The 23,527-nt window shown below is 49.7% G+C and overlaps 1 protein-coding gene across 3 annotated transcripts in view; it reads right to left on the bottom strand.

Annotated features, from left to right (window-relative positions):
• The window catches only part of PIK3R4 (phosphoinositide-3-kinase regulatory subunit 4), a 38,698-nt gene extending 28,306 nt beyond the window's left edge, over positions 1–10,392 (bottom strand). For all 3 annotated transcript variants that reach the window (XM_040963014.1, XM_040963023.1, XM_040963033.1), the window contains exons 1-4: positions 10,158–10,392; positions 8,602–9,358; positions 6,100–6,233; positions 2,341–2,923 (exon numbers count right to left, since the gene is read on the bottom strand). In XM_040963014.1, the coding sequence (XP_040818948.1) occupies positions 2,341–2,923; positions 6,100–6,233; positions 8,602–9,334 (1,450 nt within the window). In that variant the 5' untranslated portion in view covers positions 9,335–9,358; positions 10,158–10,392. The remainder of the gene's footprint in view (positions 1–2,340; positions 2,924–6,099; positions 6,234–8,601; positions 9,359–10,157) is intronic.
• Between the last annotated feature and the right edge of the window lie 13,135 nt (positions 10,393–23,527).

The following is a 23,527-nucleotide window of genomic DNA, read 5'->3' as shown; positions in this document are numbered from 1 at the left end:
CTACAATTACCTCCAAGCAATTGTAATATAGAAGTATTTAAAAGCCAAAATCTAGCACCCAACTCTACTGAGCTAAAAAGCTTTAATCCTGCCACAGACGCCTACCCTTGGAACAGCAGCCTGACACTGAAATACTTCAACCACCACCACACAGAACACTTTTCGTCACAATAACACAACAGGCAAGTTGGGTTCCAATTTCAATGCTGCCACTTCCTAGCTTGCAGTTTTAATGATCTGCACCTGTTTTGTTGCTGATTTTCTCCCACGTAAATGAGGCACAGATAATTCAAAGGGTCATTAGCAAATGAACTAACCAGTACTAGGCTGCTTCACAGTGCGACTTTCAACAGGCAAGTGAGACTGCCTCCTTTCTCCTTAGTCCTAAGGGTGTCCGACACCCCTGAGTTTCTGCTGTCCTACTGCCAGTGAGGACCGTCCTTCTACCAGCTGAGCCTGGACCCTTCCACATCTCCCCTCCCGGGCTTGACACAGCATCCCCAAAACCGCACGCTCTCCCACCTCAGCAGTGAGTAGCACCAAACAAAAAGTTTACTACCTTAAAATGAGGCTTGCTCTGCCTTGTTTTTTTAACACCCTGAAATCAGAGTAACCTGAAAGCAGCTGAGCTCTTTAAGGATGTTGCCTTAGACAGTGACCCCTTCAGCCTGGGGCCACACCCCCCATGCTCAGACCTCCCTCAGAAGGTGTTAACACGCTAACATTTGTTCATCCTAAAGACAAAGACGCTCTAGGCCATCATATGCTAACATACCTAAATTTTAGTAAATAGCACCAGATTATCACAGTAATGAGTATTACTTTCATCTGGAAAATTTCCTACTTTCCTGGGCATCTCTAAGTTGACCTCTCAACCCCGATTGTCTCACTTTAAAATGATGATAATGCAACCTAGAGCCTGTTTCAAGGGTGACCAGGCTTCGCAATCCATGAAATCATAACTCAGCCTGCGACAGCCTGAAACAGCAGACACCACGATACACAGCAGGCTTTTCAACAGACAGAACTACACTTCGGCTGTACACACAGCAGGCTTTTCAATAAAGACATTCCTGCACTGTGGCTACTGGTAGTCAAATGTCAATATGCTAATATGGTATCTATGCATCCAAACTTCAGCTACTTAACATAATCCAGAAGTACAGTCATGAAACTGACAATGATACAGCTTGACCCTAAAACCAACCGGCTAGGATTTCACTTGATTTTGCCTGGTTCTACGACTTACACTGCCAAGGGAGTTTTAAATATGCTCTGTAATCCAAGGCAAAAGTGGATGTTTCAACAAATCCTGGATTTCTAGGCCTGACCGATGAGACATAGTGAACAAAAGCATGGTGTATAATAGAGGAATACACCCCAGAAATCAATCACTCTGTGGATATCTGGAATAAGACTAGGGCATAAAGGCTGCTTTTCACACATTCCATTAAAACCGGGTTGCCCACTTGAGCTAGACCCTCGGAGCACACCCCACCTGGGGACCTGGGATGGGTGGGAGGCTGGGTGGGGCTTCTCCCTTTATCTCCCCCTTTACCCCAGAAACAAAAAAAAGAGAATGTGGAAAAAATAGTCTTACCTACCTTCCCCTAGCCCTTGAACCTTTGTGCCCTAACTAACCAGGTAAAGATTGTCAAAAATAAAGAAAAAAAAGTTTAAAAAAATCATGGTTGCCAAATCACACATTTTACATACTGTTTACAAAGACTTCAAAACAGAATCCCTGGTTTTTCTGCAGACTATACTGCAGAAACTCTCTTTTCCATGAAATATCCACGCAGAATTACTCTGCAGAGCTAAACAGGTGAGTTTTCATCACCGACAAACGCGACAGGCATACAGAACACAGCTACGTCCGCAGCACAGAGCACACCACAAAAAAACCCACAGATCCAGAAGCCAACAGGCTGGTCCAGCACCAAATTACTCAGCAAAACTCACTGTCCAATGCAACAAGCCACTACGTGCTAAAAGTGACAGGCGAACGTGCGTATTTCCTCAGTGACATTAGACACCAGATCCAAAACACATACCACAAACATTAGTCTTAAGCCAAGTTCTACTCCCTGTAAAATCACAGCATTATATCCTTTCTCACTTCATCATTCTGATCATCTCAAACAACTGGAAAACACACAAAATATGAGCCCGAGGAACAGGTTAGCTAGCTCTATATGTCAAGGAACAAAGCTCACATTTAGAATTTCCAAAGAAATCAGAACAAGTGGCAGCATAGGCGCTACCTGAAAACAATCAGAATATTCTAGGAATCAGCTAAAGCAGTTCCCTCTCCCCAGAAGCACGCGAGCGTCACCTTACCGGCATAGGCCAGTCGGACAATAGTGGCATCGTCCTGGGCTAAGTGCGCGATGCCTGGCAGGATGTACTCCGGGTAGATATTGACGTCATTGCGAGGAACCTCTCTGACAAGGGCAAGGACTTTGGTCAGGGTCCTCAGGGCTTCCGCCCTCACCCTGGGCACAGAGTCATTACTGAAGTGTAAAAGGTAAGGAGTGATGCGGTCCAAAAGGATCTCTACACTTAATCTCGGGGCCAGATGCAGAATGAGCTCCAAGGCGGCGAGCTTGGAATCGCAGTACCGGAGCGTCTGCAGGCAGGACGTGATCACCGACACCAGGATGACCAGGCCGCTCTCCCGGGGCTCTCCGTCGGCTTTCTCTGCCGGCTCCTGGCCGCAAAGATTGTGGACGATGTTCCCCAGGTCCTTCCGGATGACCAGAATGCGCTCGTCTGCGGACAGGAATGTCTCCTTGGCAAACTGGGCCATGTAGGGCTGAAGGAAAGTGTAAAATATTTCCGGAAAAGCATTGCCACGTTGCTGCTTTAAGTAATCTTCTGCTTCTAACCGTTTTTCTGGCTCCCGGTGGATCATCTGAGTTACCTACATGAGAGAGCGAGGAGGGGGATAAGAGCGGAGACCAGCAAGGCACACTCAAACGAGAGCAGACAACGCACTCGGCAGGTTATCCCGCAGATCACGCTCCCTCCTCCCCCAGCACACTGTTCTCAAGCCCTGAATTCCGTGGAATGCGACTGTCCCTCAGTCCTCAAAGTTACAGGAAATCACGATGTACTATTACACACGGCCTCACACAGACAGGCAAGTTTACATCCTGTTCAGTAACCTCATCTTTTTTAAGATTTAGCTTTTTATTGGAAAGTCAGATATACATAGAGGAGGAGCCAACAGAGATCTTCCGTCCACTGATTCACTCCCCAAACAGCTGCAACAGCAGGAACTGAGCCGACCCAAAGCCAGGAGCCAGGAGTCTCCTCTGGGTCTCCCACATGGGTACAGGGTCCCAAAGCCTTGGGCCATCCTTGACTGCATTTCCAGGCCACAAACAGGGAGCTGGATGGGAAGCAGGGTTGCCAAGATTAGAACCGGTGCCCATATGGGATCCCAAAACAGGCAAGGTGAGTACTTTAGCCACTAGGCTACTACGCCGGGCCCTATCCTCATCTTTTAAACCAAGGAAATTACGTCAGCCATAGATAAAATTCCTAAACATTTCTGAGCAGTACAGATTACTGGGAATCTGAGGAAAGCAATGGATCTTCTCCAAGGAAAAATATATGCATAAAATCTGTGCATACAAAATTACATACAATTCTGTGAAGTTTTACAGAACCCCTGAAGTTCATTTAGGTACAGAGTCCTGGTTTAAAACTTCATCACCGGGGCAACACCGTGGCACAGCATTCAGCTGCCACCTGCAGCGCTGGCGTCCCATCGGGGTGACTGCCGATGTCCCAGTGGCTTCAGCTCAGATCCAGCTCCCTGATAACGGTCTGGGAAAATCAGAACAGTTGGCCAGCCATGTGTGAATCCGAGATGAAGGTCCTGGGTCCTGGCTTCGCTTGGCCCGCCCCGCTCATCGCAGCCATCTGGGACGTGACTCAGCAGATGGAATAAGTCCGTCTCCTTCTGACTCACAAACAAGTCAGCGTGACACCGCACCCATGTCGGAGCACTCATCTGAGTCAACTACTCTGATCCAGCTTCCTGCCAACGCGCCTGGAAACACAGCAGAAGCTGGCCCGGGCACTCGGGCCCTCCCACGCCGTGACAGAGCAGCACGGGGAGCAGAACCCCTGGCTTTGGCCTGGCCACTGCTCCCATCGTGGGACGTCATAGATGAAGATCGTGTCTCTCCTTCTCTTATAAGGCCTTTCAAACAAATTAAAAAGAAATCTAAAAAAAAAAAACATTATAGTCCAAGTTCAAAGGAACTCATAATTTAACTGTAACTCTAGAATCCACTCAGTTAAAAAAGCTTAAACTCCCAAGCAAGGTAAAAGGGAAATTTGGCGAACACTCTGAATCAAAAGCTACTGCAACAGCAAGGGCTGCCCAGGCCACAGCCAGGAGCCAGGGGCCTCCTCCAGGCCCCCCCAGGCGCGGGCCAGGCCACAGCCAGGAGCCAGGGGCCTCCTCCAGGTCCCCCAGGCGCGGGTCAGGCCACAGCCAGGAGCCAGGGGTCTCCTCCAGGTCCCCCCAGGCACAGGCCAGGCCACAGCCAGGAGCCAGGGGTCTCCTCCAGGTCCCCCCAGGCACGGGCCAGGCCACAGCCAGGAGCCAGGGGCCTCCTCCAGGTCCCCCAGGTGCAGGGCAGGTGCCCGAGTGAGGGTCATCTACACTGGATTCCCAAGTCACTAGCAGGAAGCCGATCAGAAGCAGCTAGGACTCACCCCGGAGCCCATCTGGGAGGCCGCCGTCACAGGAGGTGGCTTTAACCACTATGCCACAATGCCAGGCCCAATCCTACAGTTTCTATAGTATCATAGGGAGATAATATAACTTTTCATGAATACTCTTGGTATATTATTAAATATTATTAAAAATGTATTAAGTTCTTTGAACTTTTTCTGTTTAACAGCCTAGAACTGGGGGGAGTCAGATGTACTATAGAAGTGACTGAATTATATTTGGATCCAACATTAAATAAGTATACTGCTTTCACAGTTAAAAAAACAAATGCAGGCACAAACATACAAAACATAAGCCCACTCTGTCATTTAGCCACAGGAACATGACAGCTTCCCTTTACAGCCCAGGACAGGCCGGGCCATGAGGCCTCGCATGTAGTATGCTCTTCTCAGAGCAGCAGCTAAACTGCCTTTCTCGGAAACAGCTTACTTGTTTGCCTGTCACCATTTCTAAGAGAAATAAAATATTTGCCTATCATATAAAAATATAACCACACACCTTCACCCCCGTCAGTCACTATCTGAAGCATCAGTTACTCTGACTGACTGTTGCAAGATGCCTGCAGGCAGTAACGTCCGGTCTGAGCTAGCTAGCCTCCTGGGAACCCTCACTGTCCTCCGCTGCAGTCCATCAGGGACGCACGCACAGCTGGCCTGCTTCTCCCTGCCCGGCTGCCTCACGCTGAAGGCAGCATCACCTAGCCCTTCCTTTGAAGTGTCTGCTTCCTTCAGACAACTTCTCTAAACCCCAAGCTCCTTTGCAGCGCCTTCAAATCTGTCCAAATCAGAGCTCAAGACTGTAAGACAGATGGCAGACTTTAAACGAGGTCTGTTCCTGAGAAGGGGGAAAAACAGATTGCTCCTACAAAGGTAAAAACTAATTGTACAGGGCCCGGTGTGATAGCGTAGTGGTTAAAGTCCTTGCCTTGCACGCCCGGGATCCCATATGGCCACTGGTTCTAATCCCGGCAGTCCCGCTTCCCATCCAGCTCCCTGCTTATGGCCTGGGGAAGCAGTCGAGGATGGCCCAAAGCCTTGGGACCCTGCACCCGTGTGGGAGACCTGGAAGAGGATCTGGGCTCCTGGCTTCAGACTGACTCAGCTCCAGACGTTGTAGCCGCTTGGGGAGTGAACCATTGGACAGAAGATCTTCCTCTGTCTCCTCCTCTATGCATATCTGACTTTCCAATAAAAACAAATCTTAAAAAAAAAAATGGTTGTACATATTAGTCAATGCTGCGTTACTGCTTCCTTTTAAATTCTCAACATGGCAGAGAGCTGCCTAATGCAAATGCGAACAGCGCCAAGCTTCAAAACTGCACAGCAAACATTAGTTGACATAATTACCAATTCTCTGATACTCTGGTCTTCAATTTTATTTAGCACTTGCTCGGGGAAAAAATGTCCATTTCTATAAGCCAAAAGTTGGGAGAGGTCAAACAATGGCACTCCTTCTGTGAAAAGCTCAGCGATCACACAGCCTGGAAAACAGCAGACAGAACTGGTCAGAAGCGAGCCGCAAGCGATCATGCAACACAGGTGCCGAACTGAGAAAACTGCCAGGCTCAAACCATAACCCAAAACCTGAATCAGAACTTTACCACAGGGCTGGCATGGTGGCTAATCCTCTGCCTGCTGTACCAGCATCGCAATGGGCGCTGCTTTGAGGCCCAGCTGCTCCACTGCTGACACAGTGCCCTGACTGCAGACTGGAAAAGCAGCGCAGGACGGCCCTGGACCCACACGAGACCCAGAAGCTGCTGGCTGCAGACTAGTTCACGACACTGGCCGCTGTGGCCACCTGGGGAATGAACTCACTCACTCACGCTGCTTCCACTATCCTCGCCCCCAAAAAAACCTAAGTATTGCCTTGAAATGACACATGCGCGAACTTGTATAACATTTTATCTACTCCCCTAGATGAACTATACTTGATTATACTATTTTTCTTAGTCTATTAGCTCAACTTAAAGTCCCCGCCCCACTTTTCGGTAAAACCACAAGCAAAAAAATTACATCAAATCATGGCAAAATGAACCACAAACAGCACTGATGCCAGCATTCATGGGCGCACCGTCAATCCCCTGCCTCCGTTTCAAGGCTGTTTACACAACTCAGCCACTCGGCCCAGCTTCGGTGCTCAGTTACGCGTGTGGGGGAATGTGTCATACACTGCCCAGGACAAGGGACTACCAAGTACCACTTCCTGAAGGAGAAACAAGAAAGCTTAAGAACAAGCACTCCCCTAACTCCCTGGCCTCCAGCGCATCCCTCGGTGACAATCTGCATCTCCGTTTCAAATGTCCATGCACCATTTAGGACCAAAGCTCCACTGTCCGTCTTCTCCCGGTTAGCTTACGATACCTCCAGATGAACAGCACGCCAGCTTGCCATCTCTACCTGCTTCCTTCTCTTCCGTTTCCCATCTCAGTGACCAACATCACCACCCAGTGTCCCAAGTGCAAGGGGAAGCTGCTCACGGCTTCATAATGAATCAACAATTCTATCTTCTAATTATATTTGGGGGAGATATGTATTTTCATTAGAAAGGGAGATTTACAGAGAGGAGGAGAAAGAGTATCCACCCACTGGGTTCACTCCCCAAGTGGCCACAACAGCCAGAGCTAAGTAGATCTAGAGCCAGGAGCCAGGACCTTCTTCTGGGTCTCCCACGCGGGTGCAGGGTTCCAAGATGTCAGCCATCCTCCTCTGTTTTCCCGGGCCACAAGCAGATAGGAAGCGCAGCAACCGGGACATGAACTAGCACCCATATGTGATCCTGGCCCTTGCAAATTGAAGATTTAGCCATTGAGCCATTGCAAAAGCTGATTTTTTTAAAGGATTTATTACTTTTACTCTCCAAATGGTCGTGTCAGCTGGAGCTGATCCGACCTGAAGCCAGGAGCTTCTCCATGGTTCCCACGTGGGTGCAGGGGCCCAAGGACTTGAGCCATCCTCCACTGCTTTCCTGGGCCACAAGCAGAGAGCTAGATCCAAAGAGGTGCACTGGGAACACAAACCAGTGCCCATACAGGATGCCAGCACTTAGAGGCGGAAGATCAGCCTGTTGAACCATTACACTGCCTCTTATCAAGGATCTCTCAACCACCCTCAGCTCTCTCCACACCCAACTCAGCCACACCTTAACCCAATCAATCACAATCAGAGGCAGCTGCCTCCTTAGCTTATCCTCCCTTCTCCAGGGCAGCTCCCAGCAACCCACCCGCCTTGCTACAGGCAAGAACACCCATCCGATCCTTTCCGGCCTTGCTTCAATCATACCCAGATGCATCAGACCCCAGCCGCGCCTCCTCTGCTGGGTGCAGGGCACCCTGGCCTCCCAGAGCAAGCACTCGGCCTGGAACAAACTCCTCCCACGGCCGACTCCCTGTGACCTCACAGCACTCATTTTGAAGGGCATCTTCCTAATAGAGAGGTCTTCTGATCCTGCCTCTGCCCAACACACCATGGGGACGCTACGAGCATCCTATGCCTACCAAAACCATAATACACAACAACACGCTTCATTTCTACACCTGACAGGTAACACACACACAGCTGGCAGGCATCTGGCCCAGCAGAAACACTGCTCAGGACGCCAGCTCCGCAAAGCAGTACCCGAGTCCAGCCTCCCGGAAGGGCATGCCTCAAGGCAGGGGGGCCCCGTCCCCTGCCCCCCGCTGGAGTTCCCGGATGCTGGCTCCCCCAGGGCCAGCCCCAACTGCTGTGGACAAGTGGGGAGTTCATCAGCATCTGCGTGTGCATGTAATGTCTTTCGAAGAAATAAAAAAGAAAATTAATAAGTAACCCCATCCATCTGTTGACTGCACGAGCCTGGCCTGCACATACCTGCTGAGAAGATGTCCATCGGCCTTTTCAACTCCCCCCTCGTCCTCTGGTTGCTACTCAAGTCCACGAGCGGGGTCGAGGGGTCTCTGATGCACTCTAACTCAGCGGCAAACATCCCCCCATCCACAAATCGCTCAGGAGCAATGTAGCAAGTTCTTCTCCGGGACGTGTCAAAGAAATAGTTGAAATCTGCTGGGTTGTCCTCGGGAAGGTAGGTGGGCTTAAAACTGGCAAAGTCGGTGAGCAGCACCCAGTTCCAACTGGTGACCATCACGTTCTCCGTCTTGATGTCCCCGTGCCGGACCCCGGACTTGTGCGCCTGGTCCACGGCGGTGAGGATCTGGAAGGCGATCCAGCGCTTCTCGATGTTGTTGAGGAAGGGCCGGGTGCTGATGCGGTCGTACAGGTTGTCGCGCACGTACTGCCGGAAGAGCATTGCTGCCTTCTCCGAGGCCTTTTCCACCGCCTTCTGGAAAGGCAGGCAGTTCTGCGCAGAGTGCAGCCTGATCTTCAGCTCCTCCAGCTCTTGTTTATAGCTGGTTAAAGGCAGTGTGGGATCCTGAATGGCAAAGACCTTCACCACCACCAGGCCTTCTCGGTGCTTCGCTCGAGCCACTTTAAAGAAGCGAGTGCTTCCCAGGCTCCTGTCATACTCGAAGTCGTGGATGTCTGAGAAGTAGCTCTCCACGGACAGGATCTGGGAGGGCGCGATGCCGGCCAGCTGGTTGCCCATCGTGGCACGTTAAGGATACAACACCTGCGGGAGAAGGAAAGACGTTAAGGACAAACAAGAGGCCATAATCCGCCTGTAACTCCGAGATGGAGGAGTGGGCTTTGGAGCCGAGTGGGTTAAACCTGCACTGCAGTGCAGATGCTAAACGACAGACGACCCAGGCACCTGGGCCCCGACACCCACCTGGGGGACCCTGCCGGCATTCCAGGCTCCCGGCAGCCATGGGGGATCCATGATAGAGGTCAACCCACCTCCGTCACCCATCTCCGCTGTCAGCCCGCCTTACAAATAAAACTAATCTCAGGAAAAAAAACCAAAAACGCCAAGATGGTGCGTTTCTTCTAGCTCTCTACCGCAGCCAGACAAGGCTGTTCCCCGCGAAGGCCAGAATGCTTAACACCTACTCAGAAATACTGAGAAACACGTGGAAAAAATCTACACCACCCTCAGCTCAGCTGCTAGCCCCCTTTCTGCACACACGTCCTGACACGCCCCGGCATTCCCGAACCTTCGCGAACCGTGCTCACCACTGCGCTCTGGGGAGACGGACATCCTGCACGTCAGCCCTGGGAGAACCTGGAGTTGTCCCGGCGATAAAACTCAGACACACATTACAAATATATCTTTATATCGTAAACGCAGTGTGCCCTCGCAGCCGGTTAGAGAAGGGGCCGGCTTCTCCCCAGGAGATTCCAATAAGCCCAAAGTCACACTGACCCAAGGCAGCCCCAGGTTCTTTTAATTCAGGGTTAATTTATTTTTTTGCAGGAACTTGAAAAGCCACATACACACACACGGCCTTGCGTACATATAAAACATTTACCCCAGGCTTCTGGAAAGTGTCAGAACCCGCTCAGTAACGAGGTCATGGCAGGCCACCCGGGTCCGGTCTCCGCGGGGTGCACGCTCCGGGGGGACTCCCAGAGAGACCCCACACGCACGCACTCCGGGTCGTCGCCCCCCGAGCCCCGCTATCCAGGAGACGACCCGTCCCTAGCGCCCTGGTCCAGGGGCCGCCGCGGAATCACTCCCGAGTCTACACCCGCAGCTGCGCAGGACGCCGACTCCCGGGAAAGCCGCCGCTCTGACCTCACGTCCTGTGGCGGGGCGGAAGTGACGCGGGAGGCGGAAGCGCAGGCAGGCGGTTGCTAGGAGACGAGGGCGGGGCGGGCTGGCCACCGACGGTGCTGGTCCACCTTCCCTGCCCAGACCCTGAGACAAATCTGCAGAGACGCCTCTCAGAGCACACTGCTGCTTGTTCAAGGGAACTCACAGCTGATTTCTCTGTGAGCTCAGAGTCTGTTTAGTAAACATAGCCGAAACTAAGCATTTCAAGAGCGTTAAGATGGAATTTACATACTTGAAAGGAATGATATCAATGTATAGAAAGTGTTACCATCAGTCCTACAATTGTAAAGCTTTTTCATTACGTGATAACGAAATCTGAAACCTTGAACCCTCTGTCTCCATTCTGCCAGATTTTTCTCCTTTTCCCAGCCTTCCACAGGGCTAGTATCCTAGGTCTGTGGAGGCACTAAAGGGGGCTTTGTCAACCAATAAACCTTGGAAAGATTTTCTCAAACCTGGGACAACCAAATCAACAACTTCTCAGAACTGTTAAACTACTCAAGTAGATGGCACAATTGGCTAAACCCTCACCTTGCAAGCACCAGGATCCAATATGGGTGCTAACTCTTGTCCCAGCTGCACCACATCCACAGCCGGCTACCTGTTTGTGGCCTGGAAAAGCAGTAGAGGGTGGCCCAAAGCCTTGGGACTCTGCGCCCGTATGGGAGACCTGGAGAAGCTCCCAGTCCCTGGCCCTGGAATGGCTCCAACCCAGCCACTGTGGCCACTTAGCAATGAACCCGCAGATCTTTTCCATGTCTTCTCCTTTTCTCCAAAGATTGGATAGGCCTTTCCAATCAAAATAAATGATCTTTTTAAAAAGCTACTCAAGTAACACTCTGGGAACACTTCTGCCCCACGTCAGGATCATCGAATAACTGCCCCCCCCCCCAATTCCCAAGTCCTGATGTGGTTTGAGAAAGAGAAAATGGAAAGCAAAAACTGAAGCGCTTGTCCCACCCACCTTCCTCCCTGCCTGACCCTCCCTGCCCTAATCAGAGCACCACGAGTGCATCCCTCTCAATCATGTAATATTTAAAAATAGTAAAAAGTTTTAAAAAATAAACAACAAAAAAGGGAATGATGGACTCATAGTGATAGCTTTACACTTAATTTAAAAAAAAACTAATTTATATTGAAAAGTCAGATATACAGAAAGGAGAGACAGAGGAAGATCTTCCATCAGCTGGTTCACTCCCCAAGCAGCCCCAGTGGCCAGAACTAAGCTGATCCAAAGCCAGGAGCCAGGAGCTTCTTCCGGGTCTCTCATACAGACACAGGGTCCTAAGCTCTTGGGCTATCCTCTACTGGATGGGAAATAGAACAGCCGGGATTCGATCCAGTGCCCATATATCCCGGGTGTGCTAGACAAAGATGTAAGCTGCTAGGGCTCCCTGCTGGACCCTACAGTTAATATTTTCAATTGCCAAACTGCCAAGCAGCCTGGCTTGTTTTACGTTCCCGCCAGCAACACACGAGGGCTCCAGTGTTTTCACATCTTTACCGATGCTAGTTCGGACCTGTCTTTGATCACAGCCATCCTAGTGACTATAACAGGAAGTCTCTAGTTTTGATTTCTATTTCTCCGACGTGTTTGCTTTTCATTGTTTTAAATAAAACAGGAGCCTAATATAAAAGGCAAGAAAGGTGTATTTTGACTTACAGTTTGAAGTTCACAGTCGAAGATCCAGTGAATCTGCAAAGAGGCACCCACACAGCAAGCCAAGACGCGGGGAAAGGCAAAAGAAGTATGCTCCTCTTCCACATCCACGTGTATCTCTTTATAAAGTGACTGAGAGTGGCTCAAGAACTACTTCCAATTACTTCTCAAAGGCCCCACCTTCAGGATCCCACCCAGGGTGACTAGCCCATCGCCTGGGGCACTGGCAACTCACGTGGGTGCTAGTTCCTATCCAGGCTGCTCCACTCCTGATCCAGCCCCCTACCAATGAGCTGAGACACAGAGTGGCCCAACGCCCTGGGATCCTGCATCCATGTGGGGACCCGAAGGAGGATGTTCCTGGCTCCTGGCTTTGGTTTGGCTCAGCTCCAGCCATTGGAGCAATCTGGGAACTGAACCGGTAGATGAATAATCTCTCTCTCCCGCCCTCCCTCTATCTCTGTAACTCTGGCTTTCGAGTAAAAGCTTTAAAAATATATAAATAAAAGGCTCTACCTTCAGGCACCACAACTGATTCAGGTTTCCACCCTAATTCACCAACTACTGACCATTGTCCCAGATTGTTGAGGCTTGCCCAGTGAGGTACAAGAAGTGCACTGCACTACCAACTTTCTCTTTGAGACAGAGAGGCCAAGACAGTTCCCATTTACTCATCCATTCCCCAAGTGCCTGGAACAGTTGGGAAGCAAAACTCGGGAACCTGGAACACCATCCAAGTCTCCTAATGGGAGTAGCCAGGCTTTGCTACTTCCTAGGATGCAAATTAGCAGGAAGTTGAAACAACATTTGATCTTAGCCAAAAGGCCAATGAGCAAAGGGAAGTTCAAGCGAGAAGCAGAATTGGAGCTCCGACATGGGATGTGGGTGTCCCAAGTGGGGTCTTCACCACTGGGCAAAACGCCCACCCACCTTCAGGCTTGGTTAAGGGCGCAGTACCCGGAGCTTCAGGGGCTGTCATGTGGCCACAATTCAAGAGGCATGAGAAAAGGAAGAGCGGAAATCCCGCCCCTGGTAACACCCAAGCCACTGAACCAATGCCAACACTTTGAGCCCAGACTGTTCTTGCATGAGGAAGGGAAACATCTGCTTGAGTCACTGTGGGTTGAATTTGTTGGTTGAAACCAGTGTTCCTCAATGGGTACAACATGGACAAAATGGCAACGACATTGTCTTCCTGTAAGACTTCCGATGCTTCATTCCAGGGCCTTGCTGCACAGTCTGTTAGCACACTGCAGATGGCTTTCATGTCACAGTCTGACCTTTGCAGGTCTCTTGTTTGTAGCGGCGTGTTTGCCCATGCGGCTGGAAGAATAAAATAAAAGTCACAGCCTTTAGTTCGTGTGCTTCTGGCAGCAGCTGAGTAGGTTTGCTTGTAGGAATGAAAATGCCCCTGAAATGTTAATCGATTCAGCTGGACAATGTTTGGCCACACTGAAAAGCAGAATCATGATGGTTTTATGAGCTGGTGAGAAGCAAAGAATCCGGGAGTGATGAGCATGGTGACTTCCGTTTGTGTTTCCGGCTTCATTTTTAATGGATGTTCCTCCTTTTGGAATGATTGTATGCCTTGGGGAAAGGCTGGGGGTAACATCAATATTATAGACTAACACAGATCCTCATCAGTGACTGTTGGGCCGTGTTTATTTTTTTTAATTTGCATATTTATAGCACTGGGTGGTTAGCTCAGTGGTTAAGATGCTGCTTGGAATGCCCTTGGCCCCGATCAGAGTGTCTGGTTTTAATCTCAACTTAGCTATGATTCTGATTTACCGCTAATGTACATGCTGGCTGCAGACAGATCCCAGTCACCCTCGGGGAGACCCAGATGGAATTCTGGGCTCCTGACTTCACCGTCCTGGCTCAGACCATGCTGTGTTGGGCATTTGGATAATGCACTGAGAGGATTGGCATGGTTTACTGGGTTAAGCGCGCCCTGCAATGTTGATATCCCTTATGGGCACCTGGTTTGAATTCTGATTGTTTTGTTTTTGACCCAGCTCCCTGCTCGTGTGACTGGGATAGATGCAAAGGATGGACCAAGTCCTTGGGCTCCTGCACCTGCGTGGGAAGTAAGCTGGTAGATGGGAGAGTCATTGTCTTTGTCAAATAAATAACCGATTAAATTTCAGTAATTATGTATTTGTAACTACATATATAGTTAAATATACTTTGAAAGTTAGGATCTGATTTAATTTATATTTTAGTTGTCTGTTGCCATATAATAACTTACCCTGGGGTTGCCATTGTAGCATATCAGGAAGATGCACTGCCAGCGTCCCACACGGATGCCACTTTGTGTCCCTGCTGAAACACTTCCAATGCGGTTGTCAGCAGCAGACGGCCCCAGGGCTTGAAATCCTCTTACCTGTGGGAGGACCTGGAGGAAGCTCCTGGCTTTGGCCTTCTCCAGTTCTGACGGTCGTGACCATGCGGGAAGGAATCCAGAGGATGGAGATATTTCTTTTTTAAAAAATCTATTTATTTCTATTGGAAAGGCAGATTTATAGAGAGATGGAGAGTCAGACAGAAAGATCTTCCATCCACTGATCCACTCCCCAAATGGCCACAATGGCTGTAGCTGAGTCAATTTGAAGCCAGGAGCCAGGAGCTTCTTCAGAGTCTCCCATGCAGGTGTAGAGTCCCAAGGCTTTGGGCCATCTTCCACTGCTTTCCCAGGCCACAAGCAGGGAGCTGGATGAGGAGTGGGGCTGCTGAGACCTGAACAGATGCCCATTTGGGATGCTGGCAACTGTAGGCAGAGGATTAGCCAACTAAGCCTTCACACCAGCCCCTGAGAAAAATTATTCTAAAATGTAGATGCTAAAAATAATAAAAGAAGTGTTCTCTTTACCTCTGTCTCCTCTTCTCTCGGTAAGTCTGCCTTTCTAAGAAAAAAAAAATAAAACTTACTTAAACTTACTTAAGACAAGAAATGGTCATTTCTCACAGTTTCTGTGGATCTGGAACTCAGAGAGGAACAGCTTGTGCCTCTGTGTGGTGTCTGGGTCCTGAGCGGAAGGGCTGACACCTTCCAAGGCTCTGTTACTCCTGTGCGGGGTGACGCTGGCTGTGCGGGGTGACACTAGCTGTGCGGGGGTGATGCTGGCTGTGCGGGGTGACGCTGGCTGTGCGGGGGTGACGCTGGCTGTGCGGGGTGACGCTGGCTGTGCGGGGGTGACGCTGGCTGTGCGGGGTGACGCTGGCTGTGCGGGGTGACGCTGGCTGGGCCGCACCTAACCAGACTCTTGGCTGCAGGATCCAGAAGGAGCCTCTGCATGCAGCCTGGGTTTCTGAACACCATGCTGGGTGGGTTCTACCGTCAGGCATCCAGGGAGAGAGAGGCAGGAGGTGGGGGGGACACTGCCCTCTCTACACTAGCGTAAATGACATGCTGCCCTACTAATGCTCAGACGGTGTAAGACAGAAAGGTACAACCCGGTGCAATGGAAGAGAATCCAGACTCCTCTACTCAACACACACGCACACGCACACACACACACACACACGCACACACGCACCCCTTTCAATTGAGGCATGTCTAAGTCACATTGTAAGAAGAGCAAATGGGGGGCTGGGTATTATAGCATCTGCATCCCAAATCAGCCGGTCTGTTTAAACCCATCCACCTCAGCTCCCTCTCAGTCTGATTTCCCACTAACATCCTGAGAGGGAGCCGCTGACAGCCCACATGCTCCGGCCCCTGCCACTCATGTGAGAGACCCCAGATGGGGTTCCTGGCTCTGGCTTCCACCTGGACAGCCTTGGCTGTTTCATCTGCTGGGGGTGAACCTGTGGTTGCAGCTTAACTCTTTCTCACAGATAAGAAACTAAATACCAAAAAAAAAAAAAAAAAAAAAGGAAACGAAGAGGAGAGCCAGTGGGATGTGATAGATAGAAGGGGTTCTCAAAAACGTCATGGAAACACATATTACAAAAAAACTATGCGTGGATTTTGGTTCTTTCTTTGCACTAAACTTACCATTTCATTCATTTCCCCGTGGATTTTTGCTGGATCATCCTAGCAGGGTCCTAATCGATGATGCACGTTTTGGTTTATGACAATGCCCAGAGATATCCTGAGTTGTTGCAAACAGAGCCGGGGCGTGCTTGCTGCTGGCGTCTCGTCCTCACCGCAGGGGCAGGGGACACTGCCGGTCGGTGCCGAGCGTGCGACAGCACTGCCCCCTCCACGCTCTCGTCTGCTCCACAGAGAGAAACCCTACGATGGCGTCAGAACTCTAGAAATACTTAGTCTATAGGAAGCAGGGGAGAAAGGCATTGAAAACATCAAAATCCTTCAAGTCTTCCAACAGAGAAGTGTTGATGTTTGATATCGACGTACTACGTTATCTGCAAGTAGCAAGGGTCACGAGGCAGAGGTTACATGTGCGGTATGCTACACAACAATTTAACTGTCAGTGAATGAGCATATTAAATATGCATATTCCATTATTTCTCCCTGGCTTTTATTTTTATGCTAAGGCACTACTTTTTGTCATGATTTAACCCTCTGGTAGACAAATTATTTGTATATGTCCATTATTTCTGTGGTAGTTCAAAGAGTATTTCCTAAAGATTGCTATTTGCGGGGCTGGTGTGCTGGCTCAAATGGTTAGTCCTCCAGGCACCAGCATCCCGTGTCTAGGCTGCTTCACGTCTGATCCAGCTCCCCGCTTGTGGCCTAGTTGGGCATGGGAGATGGTCCAAAGCCTTGGGGCGCTGTACCGCATGGGTGACCCAGAGGAGGCTCTTGGCTTCTGGCTCCTGGCTTTGAATCAGTTCAGCTCCAACTGTCGTGGCCATTTCAGGGGTGAAGCAGTAGATGGAAGATTTTTCTGTCTCTCCTTCTCCCTGTATGTCTGCCTTTCCAATAAATGAATGAAACTTTTTTGGAAAATGCTGTTTGTTTCTTTTTTTTACAGAAGGATTTATTTATGCATTTGAAAGGCATAATAATGGAGAGAAAGGGAAAGATATATTGAGATTTAGAGAGAGACCGACAGAGTGAGAAATTTTCCATCCAGAGGTTCACTCCTCAAATTCTGGCACTAGACCAGGCTCCCCCATGGGCGGCAGGGATCCAAGCACTCAAGCCATCAAATCCTGCTAGCAGGGGGCTAGACCCTAAGCAGGGTGTACATGAGCAAGAAGCTGGCTCCACAGCAGAACCCAGGCCAAACGGCCAGGACTCGAGAGCCTAAGCCAGCACCTGCTGGCAGCAGGGTCAGAATTGGGGTGGCCAGGACTCAAACCTGCATTCAGCTATGGGATACAGGCACCGGCTATCGCACAATGCCAGCCTGCTCAGGTTTGCACCATCTTCTGCCATCACCTGGAATCTAAGCTCGGAGGAAAGAAGCACAAAGAAAAGTAATTGCCCCATTACCCTCGGACAATTCTCTTTTGTTACATATTGCGCGTGCCTTATACCCCTTTCTTTGTTGCTCCTCTTTTTTTCCGTACTAGTCATTCACTAAGCATAAAAAGATACCCGATAAAGACCGGGGCGGCTCTGGCCTCTCTCCCCCATCCCGCAGCATGCCCCACCGACTGCACACAAAGCAATTACAACTCGCCAGCCAGCCCTGCTCTGTGTGATAGCATCAGCAATTTTGCTCAGGGCTTCTTTCTTGATAAACAATAGCAGAAATAATGGCCTAATTCACTAGGGGAGGAAAAAACGCACCTTTGCTTTCTCCCAAACAATCCAGTATTAACTCAAGTCCGTCCTGATTAAACCAAGTCCATCGAGTAAGCGTTTTAACAAAGGCTATTTGTAACAATATCAAAGCGAAAGAGAGTCATTAGAAGAATACTGAAGGCAGAGACATCAGTGTGAGTTCAGAAGAAAATAATTTCTGATCTCTCTTAATTTCCTGCATTTTCAACGTATTTCAGGTTCTCTCTGGCTCCTGGGAGAGTCTATTTTGTCTTTCTCTGCTGGTCCTAACACCATTTGCCGTGTCCTCGAGCCTCTGAGTGTGAGTTGAGGGGACACGCGTGAGCAAGCCTGTTAACGTCAGGGCACCGTGCGGCAAGTTGATTTCACCACCAAGAATGATGAGTTCCTATTGCATTTCTTGCAGCACAATTTGAACTTATCTGAATGTACCCACTCCTTTCTTTCCAATATAAATAATAATATCTCCCTACATTACAGGAGATAAGGAAAAATACATTTTCAAAACTTATTGTACTGAACATGAAACAAGTAAAGATTGGCTTAAACGAAAACACCTTTTTCATTCTGAGGGCGGAGGGTAAAAATGTGCTTATGAGCAGACTCCGCCAGGGGGCAGCACATCCCAACAGAGGGCCAGCTCTGACTTCACAGGCTATAGATGTGTTTAAAATTGGGCCCGGTGTGGTAGCCTAGTGGCTAAAGTCCTCCCCTTGCTTGTGTTCCTGGCTCCTGGCTTCGGATCAGCTCAGCTCCGATCGTTGCAGTCGCCTGGGGAGTGAATCATTTGCACAGAAGATCTTCCTCTCTATTTCTCGGTCTCCGTGAAAATGAAATTAGAAATTAGATAGGTCTGTAAAGCTGGTCCTTGTTTGTGGGCAAGCACGTAACGGGAGCTTAAACGTGGTTGTCTGTTCCTGTGCTTACCTCCTCGCTGCTCAGGAGTCCTTGGATGGATTCCTGACGATCCCGCGGCGTCCTCATCAGCACGTGGGGAGGGACGCCTGGCACCGGCTCCTGGCACCGACGGGCACCGGCTCCTGGCTGAGCACTGCCGCGAGTGTGCACGGCACACGTCCTGCTTGGCACCTGCACAGGATGTTGTGCAACAAAGAGGATGATGGTGATTGTGACAACAGAAAATACTTAAAAAGGGACATAAGAAAAGTACTATGATGTTGAGTATTGAGCTGTGTGGTTTACGGGTTAATTGCATGTCTTTTTAAATTAATTTATTTTTAAAGCTTTATTTTATTTTTAATTGCGAAGTCAGAGATACAGAGAGGAAGAGAGACAGAAAGGAAGATGTTTCGTCCGATGATTCACTCACCAAGTGACCACAATGGGCTAGAGCTGCGCGGATCCGAAGCCAGGGGCCTGGAGCTTCATCTGGGTCTCCCAGGCAGGTGCGGGGTCCCAAGGCTTTGGGCTGCCCTCAGCTGCTTTCCCAGGCCACAAGCAGGGAGCTGGATGGGAAGCAGGGCTGCCGTGATTAGAACCGGCGACCATATGGGATCCCGGGCGTGTGCAAGGTGAGGACGTTAGGGGCTAGGTGATCACGCTGGGTCCTGTATGTTTTTTTTTTATTTTTTTAAAAGATTTATTTTTATTATTTTTTTTATTGGAAAGGCGGATATAAAGAGAGGAGAGACAGAGAGGAAGATCTTCCGTCCGATGATTCACTCCCCAAGTGAGCGCAACGGTCGATACTATGCCAATCCGAAGCCAGGAGCCTCTTCCGGGTCTCCCACGCGGGTGCAGGTTCCCAAAGCTTTGGGCCGTCCTCGACTGCTTTCCCAGGCCACAGGCAGGGAGCTGGAAGGGAAGCGGGGCTGCCGGGATAGAACCGGCGCCCATATGGGATCCTGGGCGTGCAAGGCGAGGACCTTAACCACTTGCGCCACTGCGCCGGGCCCCTGTATGTTTTTTTAAAAGACTATTTTTATTTGATAAGCAGAGTTCTAGCGAGAAGGAGAGACAGAGAGATCAAACCTCCATCCACTGCTTCATTCCCCGAATGGCCCCCAAGGCCAGAGCTGAGCCAAGCAAAGCCAGGGGGCAGGATCGTGCCCGGTTCTCCCACGTGGATACAGGGGTCCAAAGACTTGAGCCATCGTCCTCGGCTTTCCCAGGCCGTAAGCAGGCAGCTGGATGGGAAGTGGCATGACTGGCTTCCATATGGACTGTATGGCTAAAGCAAAGGATCCTCCCAACTGAGCGATGCACCGACCCCAGTGCTTTTAAACATCATCCCTCACAAATCATGTAGCCTCAAGGGTGGACCCTCAAGGTGAAAACATTTTTGTGTGATGAAAAATAAACATATTTAATACCTTGTCACATACAACAATTAGCATTTACAAAATGATTATTTTAATATGAGTTCTGGGAAGCGTTTAGGAGTTCCTTGATAAAATCGCTCCATGTTACAGAGGCAACAGAGCAGGGTAACTTAAGGCTGAAATATTCCATCAATGACAACGAAAGGTCATTCAGAAATGAAGATTTAATGCCTCAGAAATTATAGTGTGAGTCAAAATGGAAACATTTAATTTATAAAACTTTGATTTAGATATGTCCAGCCTGTTCTTAGCCTTTTAAAAGTGGCTGACTCACTCAACCCAAAGCCTCGGGAGACAGCTGCCATTTTAGGGATTTACCCAGATTGCAATTCGCCTCTCTTCCTCACGGTCACCACCAATGTCACCACGGCCACAGCCCCCCACCGCCAGCATCTCCACCGCCAGCAGGACGACCCTTGCCTTGATGAGCTCAACTCACACTCCCTGCTAATTTGATGCTCCCTAATCAGCAGACAGACTCCGCACACCTCAGCAGATTTTAATCTCCAGTAGACATGATGACCCGATCCCTGACGTCAAGGAGCAGGTCCCCGCCTCCATGTCTGAACCAGGACAGATTCTGGGAGTCTCAGGGAACACCGCGAGACCAAGGAGCTGTCCTATGAGCTCGCCGGCACAAGCCCAGCACACCCTGGTTTTCCACGAAGGGAACAGTCCTAGACCTTGGCCTTTCACCTTGGAAACAGAATATACCAGAACATGCAAAAGCTCACTTGATCAGAGGGAATCCACGCAAACAAGCCCCACACCTGTTCTGTCGACGGACCTGACTCTCCTGAACATGGCTCGATGTAGAGCAAAGGGCAGCAGGTCTCTGGCCTTGCCCTCCCTGCCCCTCACTCCCACCCAGACGATCCTCTTTGCCTTGGATTCTCAATCCTGGGGACCACGCCTCCCGCTCTGCTCCTCACCACGCACATGCGCACCACTTTGCCCCAGTCAGACTTCCGCTGGGGATTGGTACAGGGTGGGTTGGCCTCACTGTGCCCTCCCGGTCTTCCTCACCAAGGGTCACAAGTTGAGATCTTGCAGCTTTAAGACTATCTAGGGTTTGCGAGCGAAGTCCTTCCTTCCCAGTTTAGCATCTGCGATTCGGAGTGGCTCGGCATTATGCCTGGCTGAGGATGCCAGGAAAGGCCTAAGCCACAAAGCAAATTTCCTCAGATCCAGGAAGGCTGAGCCCTTCAATGACAGCAATTAGCATCATCTGTGTTCTCCGTTAACGTGGGTCCAGTGCGGAGGTAAGGCCTTGGCGGGGTGACAGAAGAGATCTTGGTCTCGGGGCCGAAGATTTACTAAGGAGATGGGAAGAGAGTCGGACAGGTGTCCTCTGAGTTAACGCCGAGGAAGCTGCCTGGAGATTTTGTTACTGGCAAACGTGGCAGAACGCAGAAGACCCACTCGGTTCTTAGCTTACTCATGATACAAACAAAAAGCCACCAGAAGGGTGTGGTTGGTAACTTCTTTCCATTTTCCTGATAAACTAAAAACTCATAAGGACGCATTCCATGCCTCTTGGCAAGCGCAAGTAGCAAGTACAAAAATCAAGTCTCATTGTGAAGAGACGCCCTCTTTCTCATTCCAGTGGTCAGGACCTTAACTACCTGTTTGTTCACCTTCACTCCTGACAGTTTCATTAGCAGAATTCTTGTTAAAGCAGCTGGTTTGAGGGGTTTTGACTTGTCAGAAGATGACGTTTGGAGTTCCCCTCAAATTCTGGAGAATTTAACCTTCGGGGAAACTTTGAACAACTCTATGAACTTCACGTCTGGGTTTAATTCTTTCTCTTCTCTCTCCCAGGTTGGGAACTTTGGCAAAGCTACAGACGTGCTGCTGCCCCGCCAGCCTGCCAGCCTGCCAGCCTGCCAGCCGTTCCTGCAGAGATTGATAAATCATTCTTCTGCAGGTCTGGATTATCATCGTTCATGGTCATCGATTCATGGGAAGCGAATTAGCAGTGCGAGTAGAAGGCAAGGGATGTGATGTGTGCACCTTGCCAAGTGGACCAACTGCCCTGGCATGCGTATGGTGATAATATCAGCTCTGGCACTCAAATCTGGCCTGTTGATCCAGTAGCTAGTGAGCCATGCTCTGTGTTTTGGGATTACCCTTGACATTGAATCATCACAGTTGGTCCGCTTCTCTTGGGATCCCCTCATTGAGTTCTTAAACACAGAGTATAATTTTATACCTACCCATGTAAGAACAGTCTCCAAAGGAAACATTTCACATTATATACGTAAGTCATATAGTTTATTGTTTAAATCTATATAGCTCAATGGAAATGGGTCTCCATTTAGGCAGGATTTTTAAGCTGTAGGACACATTAGCAAAAACTATACTAAACATGAACGTATCCTTATGAACCACAATAAAGAGGAAAAACAGCCAGAAAGCCAGACTTATGGGCTGGCAAGGCAGGCGGCATCTGTTCAGTTTGGCAGGGTTCCTTGAACTCACTTCCCACTACCAGCACAGGCAAGGAGGCGCTCTGACTGCACGAGCCTGACTCTCCGGCAGCCAGGCTCTGATGCACATCTGCCCAGCTTCCCCGAGGCCGGGCCTCCAACCATGCTCATCATTTCTAGGTAGGCTTAGGCCCTTCCTGGGCCTTTGCGTTCCCATCCTGAGTTTGGGCTCTATTTGTTTACTTACTCATTCATTCATTTTAAACGCAGAGCCTGTGCAGATGAGAGAATAGATTTTTGTTTTACCTAGTGAATCACTTTTTCTCTAACAATTTATTTAATTTTATTGGAAAGGTAGATTTATAGAGAGGACAAGAGGAGGAGAGGAAAATCTTCCATCTGCTGGTTCATTTCCCAAATGGCCACAATGGCTGAAGCTGAGCTAATGCAAAGACAAGAGTCAGAAGACTTTTCCAGATCTCGCACATGGGTACAGGAGCCCAAGGACTTGAGCCATCCAGCTGCTTGCTTTCCCAGGCTATCCCAGCAGGATGGGAAGTGGACAGCCAGGATATTAACTGGTACCCGTGTGGATCCTTGCACTGGCATGTGGAGGATTAGCTAGTTGAGTTATTGCACTGGTCCTGGTCACTTCTCCAATGATCCCTGGTCTGGCCCAGGCTGAACCCAGGAACCCAGGAACTCCATCTGGGTCTCCCACATGAATGACAGGGGCCCAGGTACTTGGACCACCCCCTGCTGCTTTCCCAGGCCTGTTAGCAGGGAGCTGGATCAGAAGCAGAGTAGCTAGAATCAGCACCAGCACTCTGCTATGGAATGTGGGCATTGGAGGCATCAGCTTAACCCATGCACCATTACTCTGTCTCTGGATTCTCCCATAGAGAATCCTTGCATCCTTCCTGGCAATGAATC

Source organism: Ochotona curzoniae, unplaced genomic scaffold (genome assembly GCF_017591425.1).
Source record: "Ochotona curzoniae isolate NIBS_2020 unplaced genomic scaffold, NIBS_Ocur_1.0 contig_1302, whole genome shotgun sequence".
Lineage (NCBI taxonomy): Eukaryota > Metazoa > Chordata > Mammalia > Lagomorpha > Ochotonidae > Ochotona > Ochotona curzoniae.
Note: the sequence above shows the minus strand (reverse complement) of the source record. Positions and strands in the feature narration are given on the sequence as shown.